Below are 16,185 nucleotides of genomic sequence, written 5' to 3'. Positions count from 1 at the left end.
CTTGAACCCCAGCCGCTTTCAGGCTGCCTGACCCCTCTGTGCCTCAGTTTCCCCACCTGCAAAATGGAGATGGTAATCGCACCTGCCTCCTGTTTCTTTGCGAATAAGCCGAGTGAATCCCTCAGTGCAGAATGTTCTGCAGGGTTCCCCTGAGGGAGCTCCCCATAGGAGGTGGCCACAGGAACCAGGTCTGAGTCGGGCCCAGGCCGGGGCGGCGCGGTGAGCCGTGGATGGGCCCCGGTTCACCTGCCCTCTGCCCACAGTACTACTGCTGCAAGAAGGACGAAGACCAGGAGGACGAGGAGGAGCCCGACTTCGCCGTGCACTCCAGCCTGCCGCCGCTGCACGCCCATCGCAGCCTCGTGCTGACCAACGGGCCCGCGCTCTACCCGGCCGCCTCCACGTCCTTCAGCCAGAAGTCCCCACAGGCCCGGGCCCTCTGCCGCAGCTGCTCCCACTACGAGCCGCCCACCTTCTTCCTGCAGGAACCCGAGGACGAAGGCGTGCCCAACGGCGGGGAGCGCGTGACCTACAAGAGCTTCAGCCAGGAGGACGCCGAGCTGCCGCCCGCAACCTTTGGGGGTCTGCAGGCGCTCAACCCTAACCGCCTCTCGGCCATGCGGGAGGCTTTCTCACGGAGCCGCAGCGTCAGCACCGACGTCTGAGCAGCCCCTGCCCGCGGCAGGTCCTAGACCATGGAGGGGTCCCCGTGGCATGCCAGCCTGGCCCCAGGCCTGGACCTGAGCTTGGCCCAGCCTTTCTCGCATCCCTGTCATCACGGGGGCCCCAGGCTTGGGGGGCCTTGGGCCCCGCCTTCTGGGAGCTCCGGGGCCCATTGTAGGGGTAAGGCGCAGTGAACGCAGGCGCGGCCGGGGTTCGGGTCACCGGGGCTGGAAGGGAGGTGGGCATGACGTGGTGCAGCACAGGTGAGCTGTAACGTCCAGGTGTGAGGGCTGCAGAGCGAGGCGGGGCTCCTGACACCACACTGCTGTTAGGACAGGTGCGATGGAAAGCAGTTCCCGTCTCAGCCCCAGCTGCTCTGTGCCTGCGTGGCCCAGATGTGGGGGCCTTAGTCTACCTACCTGTTCAAGGAAGGGTGGCCATGGCAGTACTTGGGGCCCTGCAGCCAGACTTCTCTGGCAATTTCAGACCAATTATTTTGTCCCTCTAACCAGAACGGGAGGCCTCTGTCTCCTGTTCACATACACACACACCTCTGGCTTCAGTGCCAGGCGGCTGAGACACAGGTTGAACTGGCCTCTCTTTAGACCCCCTTAGAAGGCAGTTACAGGGGCGCCTGGGCCTTGGGGACGCACAGCCCCAGCTGGCTTTTTTGTGAAAGAAGGAGAAAGAGGCCGTGTCCAAACCGCTTGCTTCGTGAGTGCCCGTTCCTCAGCCCTGACTTGGGTGGGTGGACAGACGCGTGGACCAGGGGCTAAAAGACCACTAACCCCCCATAAGACCTGAGACGGGCCCTCCCATCCCTGGGCCTCAGCCTCCGGGAGCCCCAGGGGAAACAGACCCGGGCTGTCCCCCTGCCACCTGCTCCGCAGGAGGATCTGGGAGCGAGGCCCTGGCCCCCCTGCTCTGCTCCTGCTCCGTGTGCCCACTCTCCACCAAGCTCCCAGCAGGACTGGGGTCTCCCCAGGAACCCACTCTAGGCTCCCTCAACCCGGCTGGGGAAATGGTGCCCGATGGCCACCATGGGGAATGCAGCTCCTGACCCAGGCGGAGACAGGGTTTGCTGTCTCTGAAACATGGCCCCCAGAGCCCCTGCCTTCTCCAGGGCTCTCTGTCTCTGGGCCCAGCCGCGGCGGGGCCCTGGGGTAGGGTGAGCTAGCCGTTGTCTGCCCGGGAAGATGGACCAGGCTCCGCAGCCATCTGCCTTTTAAAAAGACATCGCTTTGAGGGTAAGCGGCCCTCCGTGAGCCACAGGCAGCCTGAGCTGCTGTTACTTGAAAGTGCAGATGAGTGGAGATGGCTGGACTAGACGTGAGCAGAGTTGGTGAAGACTTACTGTTTTTAGCAGTCTTGATTTTTTTCCTCTTCTTCCTTTTCTCCCCCTGCCTCAGTTTGGACGTGCTAATTGAATTCACCCCAGCTTCCCAAAGCGCCACTCACACCTCCCCTTCCTTTGTGAACCCCACCAGTTTTTTTCTGATGCATTAGCTTGGGGGTGGGGGTGGGGGTGGGGGTCGGGAAGGGAGGGTGAGGGCCAGGAGGTGGCACTTCCTGTGGCTGTTCTGTTCCGTTTTCCTAGTTCCTTTGCTGGTCTCTATCCTCTGTATAAATTCATAGATCGAGTTGAAATGAAGCACCATCCATGTGAGTTCACTCAGCTCCACCGTGGGGCACGGGAAGCCGCCTGCTCCCTGGGAACAGGGGAAGCCAACAAAACTTATCTCCAGCCCACCAGGCTGCTATCTGCAGTCCCCCTGGGATTCCAGGCCAGTCCACACCCCTCTCCGGAACTTTCTGGGAAGGGCTGTGTCCAGCCCAGTACCAGGTGGAGCCGGCCTTCCGTCTCCCACCCACCCCATGGGATCAGGGCTCATGGGATCAGGGGCAGCCACCTGAAGCCACGTTCATTTTCGAGTTTCCCACGGTGGCTGTGTCCATCTCCCAAGACTGGGAACCACTGACCTAAACTCTGAGCTCTTGGAGAACAGTTGTGGCTGACAGGCTGTCACCTGGGGCAAGTGACTGATGTCTCTGAGTCTCAGTCTTTGCATCAGCACCGAGGGGTGGTTATGATACTAGTGCAGCTTTTGGGAAGAGTAAACGAGGCCGCACTCATGAAGCACTGGGCACGGAGCCTGGCATACAGTAAGCGCACAATAAGTGTTGGCAGAAAGGAGGACGGAAAGGAAGGACATAGGAGAGAAGGAGACGGGTGGGAGGAGGAGGGGGGAGACGGGCAGGGGTCCATGACAGGGCACAAGGGTGGGTGCATCAGGGAGCCCTGGCCACCTGGATTACGGGGACTCCCCTCGATTGGAAGCAAGCTGGTGACCTTGAACAAGCCCACCCCATGTTCCTCAGTGAAACTTCAGTGTCCATCATGCCATCCTAACACTGTGCGGTGGCCCCTGCTCTGGTCCTTGTTTGGGGACAGGCTGGCCCCACATCCCGAGAAGCAGACACTTGCCATCCTGTTAACTGTCCCCAAAGGAGACACCCCTGTGGCATCCTCAGCCCTGCACAGCCTTGCTCTCCTGCATCAGGTGGACACCTGCGCCCCCCCTTTGCTGCAGCATCCTGGACACACCCCGTCTCTCGCTCGAGGCTCTGTGCAGACTCCCTCCGCTTTCCCACACTCCCCCCCCACCCTTTCATCTGGGAGACCCACTCCTGACGCTGGACCAGCCTAAACAGCACCTCCTCCAGAAAGTCCTCCCGTGTCCCTGCACCCAAAGTCCAGATTAAGTAATCCTTCTTTGAGGTCCCAAAACAATAATGAAGAATATATCCTGGGCGTTTGATGTGGGCGCCCCCATCCACCTCCCTCATCTCCTCTGATCTGCCCAACACAGCCTGAGGTAAGTGCTTTTCTCCCAAGGTTCAGGTTATAGAGTTCCCACCAGGCCCCCCTCCATGTCCTGCCAAGACCCTCCAAGCTCCCCCCAGGTCCTTCCAGGCTCCCCATGTTTCACCAGGGCCCTCCAGGCACTTGCTAGGTACCTCCACGTGTCTCCAGACCTCTCACCCCCACCCTCAGGTCCCCACTGTTGATAGGTTCAAGAACTCGACTCAATTCTGACCCCAACATCCCAGCCTGGACGCCCCCTGAACGCCCCTCCCTGCAGGCTCCCCACTCTTTCACCTTCTATCTGCTTTCTCCATCCGACTGTCATTTCCCCAAGGAGCCGCTGCAGCCTGGCTCGGCCTCTGCCCCAGCCCTGTCCCCAGACCCAAGGCCTCAGTACATCTTCCAAGTCAGTGAGCCGGACAAGCTGGATGCTGGTTCTCGAAGCCCCCAGCTGCCCTGTCCCTCCTGCCAGAGCCACTGAGAGCCCACGATGCCGCCATAAATACCACCACTTTATTACCATACAGAGGAGTACTGACGGAGACGACATAACTGGTATACCGTGAAAAAGAGTGCCTCTTCCTGGGCGTAAAGTGCGGTGAGTTCCTCCATGCACGCCAGTTTCGTATAAGAGAGGCAACGGATGCTAAGTTGGGAGATAAAAGTTCCTCTGGCAGGAGCTCACCGAACTAGGATCAGGGTCCGAGGCGGCACCACATCGCAGTGTCTGTGCCCCCCCCCGCCCGGCCCCCACCTTCACCGCTGGGTCCTGGAGGCAGAGAGGACCTTCCCGAGGCCAAGCAGAAGGTTCAGCCACCCAGAGAATGGAGGCGGCTGGGGGGGTGGAGGGGAGGGGTCCCCTCTACCTCTGGGCTCCAGCCCCAGGCCCCCTTGGGCAGCTGGGTGCTGGGCTGGGTGCTGGGGGATGGGAACCACAAACACACCATCCTCAGGCTCAAAGAACAACTGCCCATGGCAGGGGCAGTTCTGTCCGGGAGGCCGTCGGGCACCCAGAGGCTGTCCTTCCCCGGGGAGAGCAGAGGCTCAGTGTCAACGTCTTCACAGCCCGGGGTGCCCTGCAGGAAGGGTGTCCGAGGAGGGGCCCCAAAAGCTGCGGTGGCCCTGAGGGCGGGGTGCTCAGGTCTCTGAGGGCAGCGGCTGCCAGGCCTAGGAGTGGGGGGGCCTGCAGGAGCGGCAGCACGCCTTGCTGTAGTACCAATGGCCGCAGAGGTTCACCTTGATGGCCAGGGCGCAGTTGGTACCTGGCTGGTCCTGGCAGCTGTCGTCTGGAGAAGGGACGTGAGGGGGGGCTTAGGCATCACGATAGGACCTTTCCCCACCCCGCCCACCTCTCTTTTTCTCAACTGAGGGAAGAAGGTCTGCACAAAGGTGGCCCTGGGTGGCAGAGCGCCTGTGGACAGGTGGCTCATACGTGCCCCTTCCCAGGTTCAGGGGCAATGGGCCTCCCACCCGATGGCAGGGACTCGGGTTCCTGCTCCCATCCCTGATCCCATCAAGTGGTTTGATCTGTGCACAGAAAAGGGTGATGACCAGGGGCCAGGATTTTGAGGAGCCACTGATCTCACCCCCAGAGTATTCCCGGAAGGCCCACAGGTGACCCCTCTACTCAGTAGGTCCAAAGCAGAGCTCATCACCTGCCCCCGTCCCCCTCAGAGCCCATCACTTCGTCCATCTTCCAGGTGCCTGAGCCCGAGACCTGCTTCAGCCTCAGCCTCCCTGTCCCCTGTGTGCCCAGCACTGGGCTGCCCCGGCTGTGTCCCCGCCCCACAGCTGCCCACGCATCTCCTGAGGCAGGGGACTCTTTGCAATGTGCAGGTCTCGGATGGCTCTTGGGGACCCCAAGCCCCGGTCAGGCCTCACTTGCCACCCTTCCCACCCGCACCTCCTGGCTGGGCTCAGCCAATCCAGGGGGGACCCTCGACTCCCACATGCTGCAGTCTCCATAGCTACTGACCCGCCTGGTCCTCTGTCCTTTCATCCCTCAGGGCCCGGCCCTGCCCACTCCTCCTTGGCAAGCTCCCGCCCAGCCCTCAGCCTACCCCTGCTCACCTGGGGGCTCCGTGGGACAGGGCTGCAGGTCACAGGCCTGTCTGCCGACGGGCTTCACCAGCGGGTCACAGCCGCGGACAATGTCCGTGCCCTGGTAGCACTTCACGTCGCGCATCCGCACGCCCACCCCACAGGTTTTGGTGCACTGATGGGGGAGAGAGGACATGGCAGAGCCCTGCCCGGTGGGGCAGGCGGGGAGCCCCACCGTCTCACCAAGCTGCTGAGTCTCAGCTGACTTGGGACACGCGAGAGCTTGAGGTGACAAGGGGAGGAGGGGGCACTGGCTGACACTCGGCCCCACCCAGTGCTGCCTGAGTTTCCCTGTCTGCACAGTGAGGGGCTGAACCCCTCCTGTCCTCTCTCAGCTATCCCCCCGGGCTTTCCTGGGTCCTGCAATGCTCAGGACACAGGGGCCAGGCCTGAGGCAGAACTCCGGTTTTCCACACCAGTAAAAAGCTGTGTTTGTTGTGGGCCAGTTAAGCGGATCCTCCAAAGCCACTCCCACCCCCCACCCCCACCCCCGAGGCTCCCTGTCCAGATGTTTCCCTTGGAAAACCCCGCTGAGCTACCCAGAACACCAGGGACAGCTGCTGACCCCAGTTACCCCACCACCCTTCTCCTGCCAGCATCCTGCGGGCGGTGGCTCCCTCTTGCTTCTCCCATGTGGGTGACCCCACATCACCCAGGCCCGTCTGGGACCTGAGCCCTTGGTTCCCTGGGCCCACCTCCGGTCCTGTTTGCAGCAGCAGCTCAGGGAGAATTAGTCTCAGCAGGGAGGGCCGCCCACCCAGTGCCCGCTCCAGCTTGGGGGTTGGCCCAGTCTGGAAGCCACGAGAGGCTGGCTTGGCATGGAGCAGAGGACAGTCAGCCTTGGGTGGACGCCCCGAGGAGCCTCTGGATGTGCCCTGGCACCCACTCCTCTGTCCTTGGGGAGTGGATGGGGCAGCTGGGAGGAACCAACTCTTCCTGAGCCTGCGTCTCCGGGCGGGGCAGCCCAAACAGAGATAGGGACGGAGATCCCCACACAAGCCATCCATCCATGCCGGTCACCTCTCACCCACCCACTGTCATCAGGGTGATACAGGGGTGCCCCTCCCCTGACACTCTCAGGCTGTGCTTTTGGGGTCCCCCCTTCACTGCTCTCCTCCCTTCCATGGCTAAGCAGCCAGCACAGCACCTGCGCCTCATAGGTCCTGGTCCCCGCCCCACAACTGCCCTCCCATCTCCTGAGGCCGGATGCCCTTTGCAATGTGCGGGTCTCAGCATGGCTCCTGGAGACCCTGAGCACCAGTCAGGCCTCACCTGCCACCCTTCCCACCTTCACCTCCCAGCTGCGCTCAGCCAACCCAGGGGGGCCCTCGCTCTCTGACATGCCTTGGTCTCCATAGCCTGGTCCTCCGGGCTGATGCCTCCTCTTCCCCCCTGGGGAAGCCCGCACCCCAACCTCAGCTCCTCGCTTTTTCCCCAGGGGGAGTCCTTTTCCAGCAACACAGAATGAATCAGTGTGAGTGTTCTCACTCTTGAAGGAGCACATGTGCTGTAGGGCGAGCAGGGGTCCCATTTGGGGTTAGGGTTTGAGCCCAGATGCCACCCTGTCCCTCCACTGAGAAAGAACCCTGGGCCTGGGTGGGGGATGGAGGCCCAGCCCCTCCCACTCTGAGTGGGGGCAGCACTCATGGGATCCCCAGACTCACCCCCATCTCACACTTAGAATCTCTACCTTGAACTCAAGTTTTGGGAGGTATCACCACCTGTCAGGTGACCACATGGAAGCCTCAGGTGTGGGTGTTTGAGACACATTGTGGAATGCCACAGTGCATGTCCTGTTCTTCCAGTTTCACGTGACACCTATGTCGTCCATTGGCCAGAGACACTGGACCCTGGTGACCCTGCCTGGCCACGGCAGCGCTGACACCCGGGCCCCTGCTCTCCAATCCCCTAGTGATGCTCTGAGGCGACTCTGGGTGTCCCCACTTGCCTCTCTTGAAAGTTTACAGCACCACTAGGTAGGGAGGGGGCGCATGAGCCGCAGAGTCGCTAAGGAGACAGTGGAGACGGAGGCGAGGAGATGGTATGAATCACTCAAAAGTACTGTCTAGACAGGACGCCTCTGAGCTGTGAGAAAGGCTGGGGCCCAAAAAGCCCCCGGAGCCTGGATTCACACCAGGAAGTCCCATGGGAAGGGGACAGAAGAGGAAACAGCAGAAGTTAAACCAACCCTTTCTCTCAGCCAGAGAACAGGGGTGTCTGCTGCCCTATCTGTGAAACGGGTCTGCTTCATCTCTGCAGGCAGCCCACGCACCTTGGGGGCCTTGGGGTTCCCCTTCATTTTGCAGATTTCTCACCCACCCAGGACAGCGGACAGAGTGGCCTCCAATGTCCGCTACACCCCCAAGTAGCTGCAAGACCCCAATGGGTGAGACATCTCTCTGAACTTCAGTTTCTTCCTTTCTGCAATGGGAAGGAGAACCCCCTCACCATGGGGCTATTGGAGGAGGAAAGGGGACCCCCTCACTGCCCAGGAGGTGAGGACTGTGTTCCTGGCTGCAGAGCGAGGAGACAGCTCGGCTCCACGCCCCCAACAGTCTGACGCCGAGGAGCCCTCAGCACGGTGGAGGGGCCAGGCTGCTCAGGAGTTGCTGCCCTCCTGGCGTCCCTCTGCCCCGGTGCGCACGGCCCACCATGCCTCTGCGGCCCCAATCCTGCGTCCTGCCTTGACCCTGGCTTCCGGGGCTAGGGTGCTGTCTGACTTAGCCCCGCACACTCCCAGTGCCCACCTGGGCTCAGGGCACATGTACTGTCCAACATACAACTGAAAGGCTACAATGCAAGGACCAAAGTGACCCCGGCTAAAGAAGCCCAAGATGAGCCCTTCAGGGATCCTAGAGGTGAGACCTGAGAAGCTTTCCTGGAGGAGGTGACTCTCACACCAGCCGACTTGGTAGAGTTGAGAAGCTTTCCAGGGACAGAAGGCCCTGATGGAGGCCAAGGAGGGGAACATGAGGGGCATTTGGGGCAGGAGGGGAGGTAGAGGCAGGACCAGACCTCAGGCCTGGCCTCAGGCAGCCTCAGCAGGGGCCAGCAGGCACTCACCTCAGACCACGGGCTGGTGTACCACTTGAAGCAGGGCCTCTCGAAGCACGTGCTCTCCTCGGGGGGCTTCTTGGCCAGCCCGCACTCGGGGCCGCTGCGCGTCTGCGGCTTCCCATTGGCCAGCTCCATGCACAGCACCAGCCTCTTCTTTACACCTCGGCCACAGGTGGTGTTACACTGAGGCCAGGGGACAGACAAGCATCAGAGGCCAGAGGCCAGGAGGACCAGAACGCAGGGCCATGGCGACTCCGGTGATAACAGCTTCGTCAAGAGCAATTGGGTGAAATGCTTAGAGGGGAGGCAAATCGGCAGAGAACTCTTTGGTCAATAACCATTTGGCCCAAAACAATTTAGCAGAAACCATGTGTACCGAAACAAAATGGTTAACGACAATTTGGCCCAAGATGATTTGGCTACTAGCCATCTGCCTCAAACAATGGGTTGAAAGCAGTTGGGTTGAGAACAATTCGTCTGAAAAGGCAAGTTGGTGGCCCTGAACTTAGTGATGAGAACAAACATTGCAGAGGACCAGGTGGGGGCCAAAAGCAGGTATAGCCCTAAGTACTCGGCTCTGGTTTTCCATATATGGGGGCGGGGGGGGGAACAATACTAATTCTGCATGCATCCTTGAGCATTTGCCTAATTAGATTTGGAAAGTTTTAAGGGGTTTTCCTGCTTTTTTGGCTTCTTCTATTTCAAATTAATTTTTAGTGAATTGGGCCCTCATAATTTGCAATTAAGCCCTCATTTTGACCAATCTTTTATTCTGTCCACTTGGCTCTCAGCCAAATGCCATCTGGGTCAGAGAGGGCCCTGCCGCTGGGCTCGGAGCACTCACCCGCTCCCAGTCCTGGGCCAGCCAGTGGGCGGGGCAGTTCTTGTCCCCGCAGGGGTGGATGGCCAGCGGCTTGGTCTCCACCTGGCACTGAGACTCGGGCACCACCCGTCCGTCGCTGGTCTTGCAGTACACATGTCTGATCATACGGCCCTGGCCACAGCTCCCACTGCACTGCAGGGGGACACCGGGTTAGAGCGCAGCCTTCCCCCAGGTCGCCAAAGTCATTCGCAAGAGAGAGGAGCTGCTGCCATGGCAACCACATGTGTAAATAACATTTTCTGTTCTAATTACAGACGTATTGCATGTCTGATGAAAAACACACACACAGAGAAGAGCACACCTAAAACACCCGAAAGGCCACCTGTGCACAAGGCGCCCAGAGGGGACACCAGGGAGCACTGAGCATCTCTGTTCCAGAAGAGATAGACAGAGACACAGGCAGATTGGCAAAGCGTCTATGAAAGGGGATCGCCATGTGGGCCTCCTGTTTTTGCAAAAAGGCTTTGATTCTTCATAATAACGAGGAGGAAGCCCAGGTCTTCTCCCAGATCCTTGCCCCAGGAAAATGGGGAAACTGAGGCACAGCTGGACGAAGCCCTGGCCTGGTGCTCTGCACACCCCTTGAAGCACGCCCCCAGGGGCCCTTTCCTCACCGGCCCCCAGTCGGAAACAGTCCACTGGCGGTCGCAGGGGGGGCCCGTGCAGTCCTTCTCCCCAACGGGCCTGGTGTTGGGGTCACACAGCTTCTCATCCTCGGAGCAGCGGATGTCCCTGGTCACCACACTGCGCTCTCCACACTTGGCCGTGCACTATGAGGCCAGGTGAGGGTGGGTGTCAGGACCGCGCCCCGTGCACGCGGGACCCTCACCCTCACCCCACTCGCCAGGGCGCATGCTCACCTCGGACCACTCGGACATCTCCCACTGCGGCCCGCAGGCCGGGTTCCGGCACGTCTTGCGTTCCTCGGGCCTCACGGCCTCGGCCGCCTCGCACAGGTCGCTATACACAGAGCTGTCGAAGCCGGGAGACAGCATCTTCCAGCAGCGCACGATGCGGAACTGGAAGCCCTCGCCACAGGTGCGCGAGCACTCGCTCCAGCTGCTGGTCTCCCACCTGCCTCGGGAGGGGACGGCCTTCAGCAAGCCCCGCCTTCCTCCCCGCCACCGGACCCGCTGTAACCCCACACCCCCGAGAATATGTGCCTTCTCTTCCCCTGCCCATGTGGCCCCAAATCACAAGGGCTGAGCTGGTGAGGCCACATGGTGGAGGCTGCCACCGTGGGGACCCTGAGTTCTTTATGAAACACCTAGGTGTGGGTGGGCGCCAGTGCCTAGCTGGTGTCCAGCCTGCCCAGGAGCCCCTGCTCTCACCTCGACACCCACCCACCTGGCCTTCCAGACCCTACAGGGAGCCAGGTCCTGGCCCTGTTCGTTTGCTCACGCTGGAGTCACCACCCTAGAGCCGGGAACCCTGCCGTGGGGACTCTGAGGGGAACGGCGGGACCCAGGGCCACATGCCCAGTTTCTAAGAAAGGAGCAAATGGGCAGGGAGCAGAGGCCCAGAGGGAGAGAAGGGGCACATGGCCGTGTCAGGGAGCGGGCCTCCAAGGCGAGTTTGCTCCCAAGTGACAAGAGATGGGAGGCTGGCACCCTCGGGCTCATCTGGGGCCCCTGAACTAGCTCCCGCCGCCATGGTGACTGGGAAGAGGACATGGTTCCGGCTCCATCTCTGACCATCCGTGACCTGCGGGCTAGAAACACAGGGCCTTCTCCCACCTTCCAGGTACAGCCAGTTTGCTTGGAACTTTGGGTATAATCCCTTTGGACTCATAAAAATCCTAGCTGCACCCAGTAGGCCTGCGGGCAAATGTGTCGCCATAGTACAGAGTAATGTTCAGAATGGTTTCTCAGTCTGCAGTGGAAGACATTCATTGGCCACCTACTGCGTGCGAGGCACAGCGTCAGGTTACACTGCAAAGCATGGGAAGACACAGGAGGAGCCTTACAGGCAGGTCAGTATGGCCCCTCCCTACCGGTCCTGCCCACAAAGCCCCTTGAAGGAGCAGGATACAAACTCCTCTGAGCAGAGGCAAAGCAGCGCCCGGCTGCCTCCCCCCAGCCCTGCCTGGGGCCCTGGGTGGCAGGTACCTGGGCTGGCACTCCCTCCCAGCACAGAACTCCTGGACCGGCTCCGGGCGGGTCAGGGCATCGCAGTAGCTGTCGTCCACCTCGATGCCATCATAGCGAACACACATGGCGTAGGTCGACATGACCCCTGGGTTCAGGACAAGGGAAGGGCCTGTGAGCCACACGTGAGCACCCTGGAGACCACAGACAGCCCGTGTGGCCTGACTGCTCAGAGCCCAGCTTCCTGGTTTAAACCGGGAATAATGACAAGAACCAGCTTACAGGACCGGGGGACAGCCCAGTGAGGCCTGAACTCTCGCTCTGCCCGTGTCCTAGGGCCTGACCTCTTCTCTTTGTACCCTCACCCCCATCCCAACCAGCCCAGGCTGGACACCCAGCTCAAACGTCACAGACCCTGGGCTTTGAATAAAATCAAGTTGGCTTTTACAGAGGCACATACAGCCAAGTGACAATAATTTTCATTCATTCAACAACTACCCATCTTAGTGGGTGGGTGGATGGATGGGTGGTTGGATGGATGGATGGATGGGTGGATGGATGGGTGGTTGGATGGTTGGATGGATGGATGGGTGGATGGATGGGTGGTTGGATGGATGGATGGTTGGATGGATGGATGGATGGATGGATGGATGGATGGATGGATGGTTGGATGGATGGATGGTTGGATGGTTGGATGGATGGATGGGTGGATGGATGGGTGGTTGGATGGATGGATGGTTGGATGGATGGTGGATGGATGGATGGATGGATGGATGGATGGGTAGATGGATGGATGGTTGGATGGATGGGTGGATGGATGGATGGATGGGTGGATGGATGGATGGTTGGATGGATGGGTGGGTGGATGGATGGATGGTTGGATGGATGGGTGGATGGATGGATATGGATTGAAAATCTAACCATTCCAGCCCTCGCCAGCCTCCCCAGATGTTATGTTAGATCTTCAGACTCTCCCTGCCCCCCTGTGGCATGCCCCGGTCCTCATCAAAGCCCTTCTTGAACCTTCTTTTTCCAATATTGTGTGTGTTTCCTTTTATGGGCTCCCCAGGACTCTATAAATCCCATCAGAGGACAGCATGTAAAGGGCCAGCTCCCATAATTCCTTGACCCACCTCCAACCTCTTCTCCTCTGTCCTCCCCTGGCACCCCTGTGCCTGACACCCAGCTGTCACATAGGCCAACTCACTAAACAGTGGTGGGTCCCTGCCAAGGGGCCAGGATGACAGGGTAGCTGTTAGCACTGGTGAAGGCCTAGGCGGGGGGTAGGTTTTGTTGTTGTTGTTACTGTGGTAGGGGTGGAGGGGGGGGGGAGAGAGAGAGATCCGCCTTCCTGAAAGATGGGGAGAAGGGGGCCTCCTTGCTGGGTGGCCAGTCCTCAGCCTCCCCATCCATGGAGAGCCCCAGCCCCTGCACACTCCCTTCCCAGCGGCTCCTGCCTCTCCAAGCCCCAGCCCTGGATGGAATGAAACAGCCTAGGAAGCAGCCTACATGGGGATTCTTTCTTTTTTCTGTAAAGGACGAGCCAGGCTGCAGTCTCTGGTCCCTCTTTGCCAGCTCTGGGCTGTGCAGCCTTTAGCCCTCTCTCCGGAGGAGGCTGGCTTCCTGGCCAGGTCTGCTGGGAATGTTCCAGGCCTCAGACACCAGCTCTGGGGCCCAGGGAGGTCCGGGGTTGGGGACTTGCAGACTTTGCCAAGTGCCTGATTGTTCATTCACTCCTCGTCATCAAGTGGAGACCCTGCAGGAGAGGCTGGAATTCAAGCTCCAGCTCAGCCTCTCCCTGGTGGGGTGATGTGAGTATTGTCAGGCTTTCCAGGTTTCAGCTTGCCCATCCTCAAAATGGGAACCTCCCAGAGATGCCAGGAGAGTTAAAGTACCAGTTTTCTGGACCCCCTCTTCATTAACTTGGCATTGAACACTGCGTTTTGCAAAACTTCTTAGACAGGGAGCCCTTCCTTTAAATAAGAGTGACCAGGGAGCCCCAACCCATGAAACAGATGTGGGTGGGCCTTTGAAGGGGTGAGGCTCAGGACCCACTGGCTCCACTGCCCTCACCCCTGTGTCCTGGGGGCACCAGGGAACAGTTTGAAATCATTGCTTGAGACTCAAGGTAAGAAGATTCCAAACCAATTCACCTGCATTTCTATTGCCCAAAAGCATGTCTTTAAGGAGAGGAAGGGAGATGCTCTGTTACGGCTGAGCTTGGACACAGATTTGCTGTGCTGATCTAACAGCCCTTCACGTGAGTTCTCAGCAAAGCATAGGGCAGAGAAAGACCCCACTGTGTGCCCATGACACTGGTAGACATTCACCACGTGCCACAGAAGATTTGTAATCCCCACCACCACCCCAGCTTGGCTTTAGCACCCCATAAAACAGGATTTTGAGAGGAGCCGGCCACTGGCGTGAGCATCAATTGTGGGCACAGTGTCTTTGGACAGGTGCATGTCCCACTTTACAGGTAGAAAATTGAGGCTTGCAGAGATAAAGCATTTGCCAAGGGCACTTGGTGTGGTCAAGCAGATAGTGCATCTCAAGTGCCCACCGATGCCCCACAAAGCTGGCCTTGTGCCCTCCAGAATGCCAGGGGCAAACTCTGTGGGTCCCATGCCCCGCACAGGAAGGCGGGGCCCTGGATTCCAGCCCGAGAGGGGGAGCAGTGTGAGCAGAACATAAGGACCTGTGGTCCATTCAGAGCCCTGCAGAGTCACCTCTCCAGCTGCTCCATTGGGCCCACATCCTGAAATGCCAACAAGGGCTGAAGGAGGCATGACTAAGCCCAGACCACGGCTGCCCAGGGCCCGGCCAGTGTCTTGCCTCATCCTCCTCACTGGCCAGGCCCTACAAGAGCATCCAAAGTTCAGGCCATGGTGGGGGAGGGATGCGGAGAGTGCGTTGCTGGGACAAGGACATCGTACATTTTGAGTGGCAGCCCCAGGTGTCCAAACCCAACCATAAAGTCCGAAGTATAGATAAGGTGGCTCTTGGGTCTCCATGCCACATTTGCCAGGGTGCTGGTGCTGGCTCTGCCATCTGAACTTGCAGCTGCCCCCAGCGGAGGGAACCAGAGCTGCCAGCAGATGGAGGCCAGTCCCTGGTGGCTGCGGCCAGCGTCTCAGTGTGGTGGTGGCCAGCCATGTGTGCAGACAGATGCGGGTCCAGGTCCCAACTCAGCACTTACTAACCACATGCGTCTGCCCCTCAGGCGCCACCCAGGGGTCTCTGCTCCCTCCTACCTCCTCTCCTGATGAGGTCCTAGAACCCGACCCATTCCCTCAGCCCCAGAGTGCGTGGGTCTATTTCCCCCTTCCTATGTTTGTGTAAACAAAAGTAAACTCTTCATCACCTGAGATTTCTTACTTTTAACGAAAAGGACATTTGCTCTCACAAGACATGATATGAACGACAACGGACGGAGAGTGTTTGGGGGGCCTGCATAACGCCCAGGAGGCTGACCTCACCGTGGCCTAGCACGTCGTGAGCAGGAGGACACCCCAACCCCTGTCATATCCGGCACGCTGCCTCCCAGATCAGGAAAGGAATCGGCAGACAGGCTCCCTGCAGGCAGCTTGGGGCTGCAAGCATGTGAGTGGGTCCCGCAGCCCGGCAGCTGTGGCCAGTACCTGTGGTGCAGGTGGCACTGCAGGGCTCGTGGGATGATAGCTTCCACCGGTACATGTCCGCCGGGCTCACACCTTGCTTGCGTGCCTTGGGCCTGGTCCTGAAAACAAGGTCAAGCAGAGAAAGGGGTGAGAAGCCACGGCGCTCACTGACGGGCGTGAGTTTGCATCGGAGGGTGTGTTCTCATCCATGGGGCGGTTGTGCTTTTCTGGGACAGCACACCTGTCCTGAGGCCCAGGCCAAACCCACCTGTCGGGGTCAGAGCGCACACTGTCTAGGCCAGAGAGGACGGAGGGAGCACCACAGAGCACCACTGCTTAGGAGGCAAGGGATGTCTGCGTTCTCTCATCTCCGTTATGTAGTCCAAGCAGACCGCTGCCAGTGCTCCCTCGGGGGTGGGGGTGAAGAACTGGGGGCTCACCAACATGGTAATCCCTCCACACAGGTGGACCTCACACCTCACATCTGAGAGTGGACTTCTTCTCCCAACCCCTCCCCTCACTTAGGCACTGAGAATGCGCCAGAGTTCTCCCCTGCGGCCTCCTCCAGCCAGCATTCTGATTGAATGGGGACACTATCCATTCGCCTCCAATTATCAAAATAGAAAAGCTCAGCACAGACGGGGGTGTGGCCGCGCCCCCCCCCAGACGCCTCTGCGCAGGTCTGCCTGCGATGGCTGCTGTGCAAGGGGAAAGGCACGCAGCTCCCCCGCCAGCGACCAGCCAGGATTCTTGGCCGGAACTCTGGCGGCCTGAGCCAACTATTGTTAGGACTGTTTGCTTCTTTGAACCAGTTGGTGTGCTGGGCCCAACCTCAAGATCGACGACGTGCAGGCTAGGATGGGACTCAGCAGGGGACGAGGGAAGTGGCTGCGGCAGTGGCAGTCTCTG

The 16,185-nt window shown here is 59.7% G+C and overlaps 2 protein-coding genes across 5 annotated transcripts in view; one reads left to right on the top strand and one right to left on the bottom strand.

Annotated features, from left to right (window-relative positions):
- FAM163B (family with sequence similarity 163 member B) overlaps window positions 1-2,314 on the top strand; it is a 29,327-nt gene extending 27,013 nt beyond the window's left edge. Inside the window, exon 3 of the mRNA XM_019639499.1 lies at window positions 264-2,314. Within this exon, the coding sequence (XP_019495044.1) occupies window positions 264-665 (402 nt within the window). The 3' untranslated portion in view covers window positions 666-2,314. The remainder of the gene's footprint in view (window positions 1-263) is intronic.
- A 1,706-nt stretch (window positions 2,315-4,020) lies between these two features.
- Window positions 4,021-16,185, bottom strand: part of ADAMTSL2 (ADAMTS like 2) — a 39,669-nt gene continuing 27,504 nt past the window's right edge. For 3 of the 4 annotated variants that reach the window (XM_019639445.1, XM_019639440.1, XM_019639453.1), the window contains 8 exons: window positions 15,298-15,395; window positions 11,678-11,804; window positions 10,430-10,643; window positions 10,184-10,339; window positions 9,531-9,701; window positions 8,693-8,869; window positions 5,600-5,744; window positions 4,021-4,815 (listed from right to left, as the gene is read on the bottom strand). In XM_019639445.1, the coding sequence (XP_019494990.1) occupies window positions 4,697-4,815; window positions 5,600-5,744; window positions 8,693-8,869; window positions 9,531-9,701; window positions 10,184-10,339; window positions 10,430-10,643; window positions 11,678-11,804; window positions 15,298-15,395 (1,207 nt within the window). In that variant the 3' untranslated portion in view covers window positions 4,021-4,696. Of the gene's footprint in view, window positions 4,816-5,599; window positions 5,745-8,692; window positions 8,870-9,530; window positions 9,702-10,183; window positions 10,340-10,429; window positions 10,644-11,677; window positions 11,805-15,297; window positions 15,396-16,185 lie in introns of those variants that run through there. The other variant, XM_019639464.1, reaches the window with a different exon arrangement.

The sequence above is a fragment of the Hipposideros armiger genome, unplaced genomic scaffold (assembly GCF_001890085.2).
Source record: "Hipposideros armiger isolate ML-2016 unplaced genomic scaffold, ASM189008v1 scaffold_3, whole genome shotgun sequence".
NCBI lineage: Eukaryota > Metazoa > Chordata > Mammalia > Chiroptera > Hipposideridae > Hipposideros > Hipposideros armiger.
The sequence above is the reverse complement of the archived record's forward strand: the minus strand, read 5'-3'. Positions and strand labels throughout refer to the sequence as shown.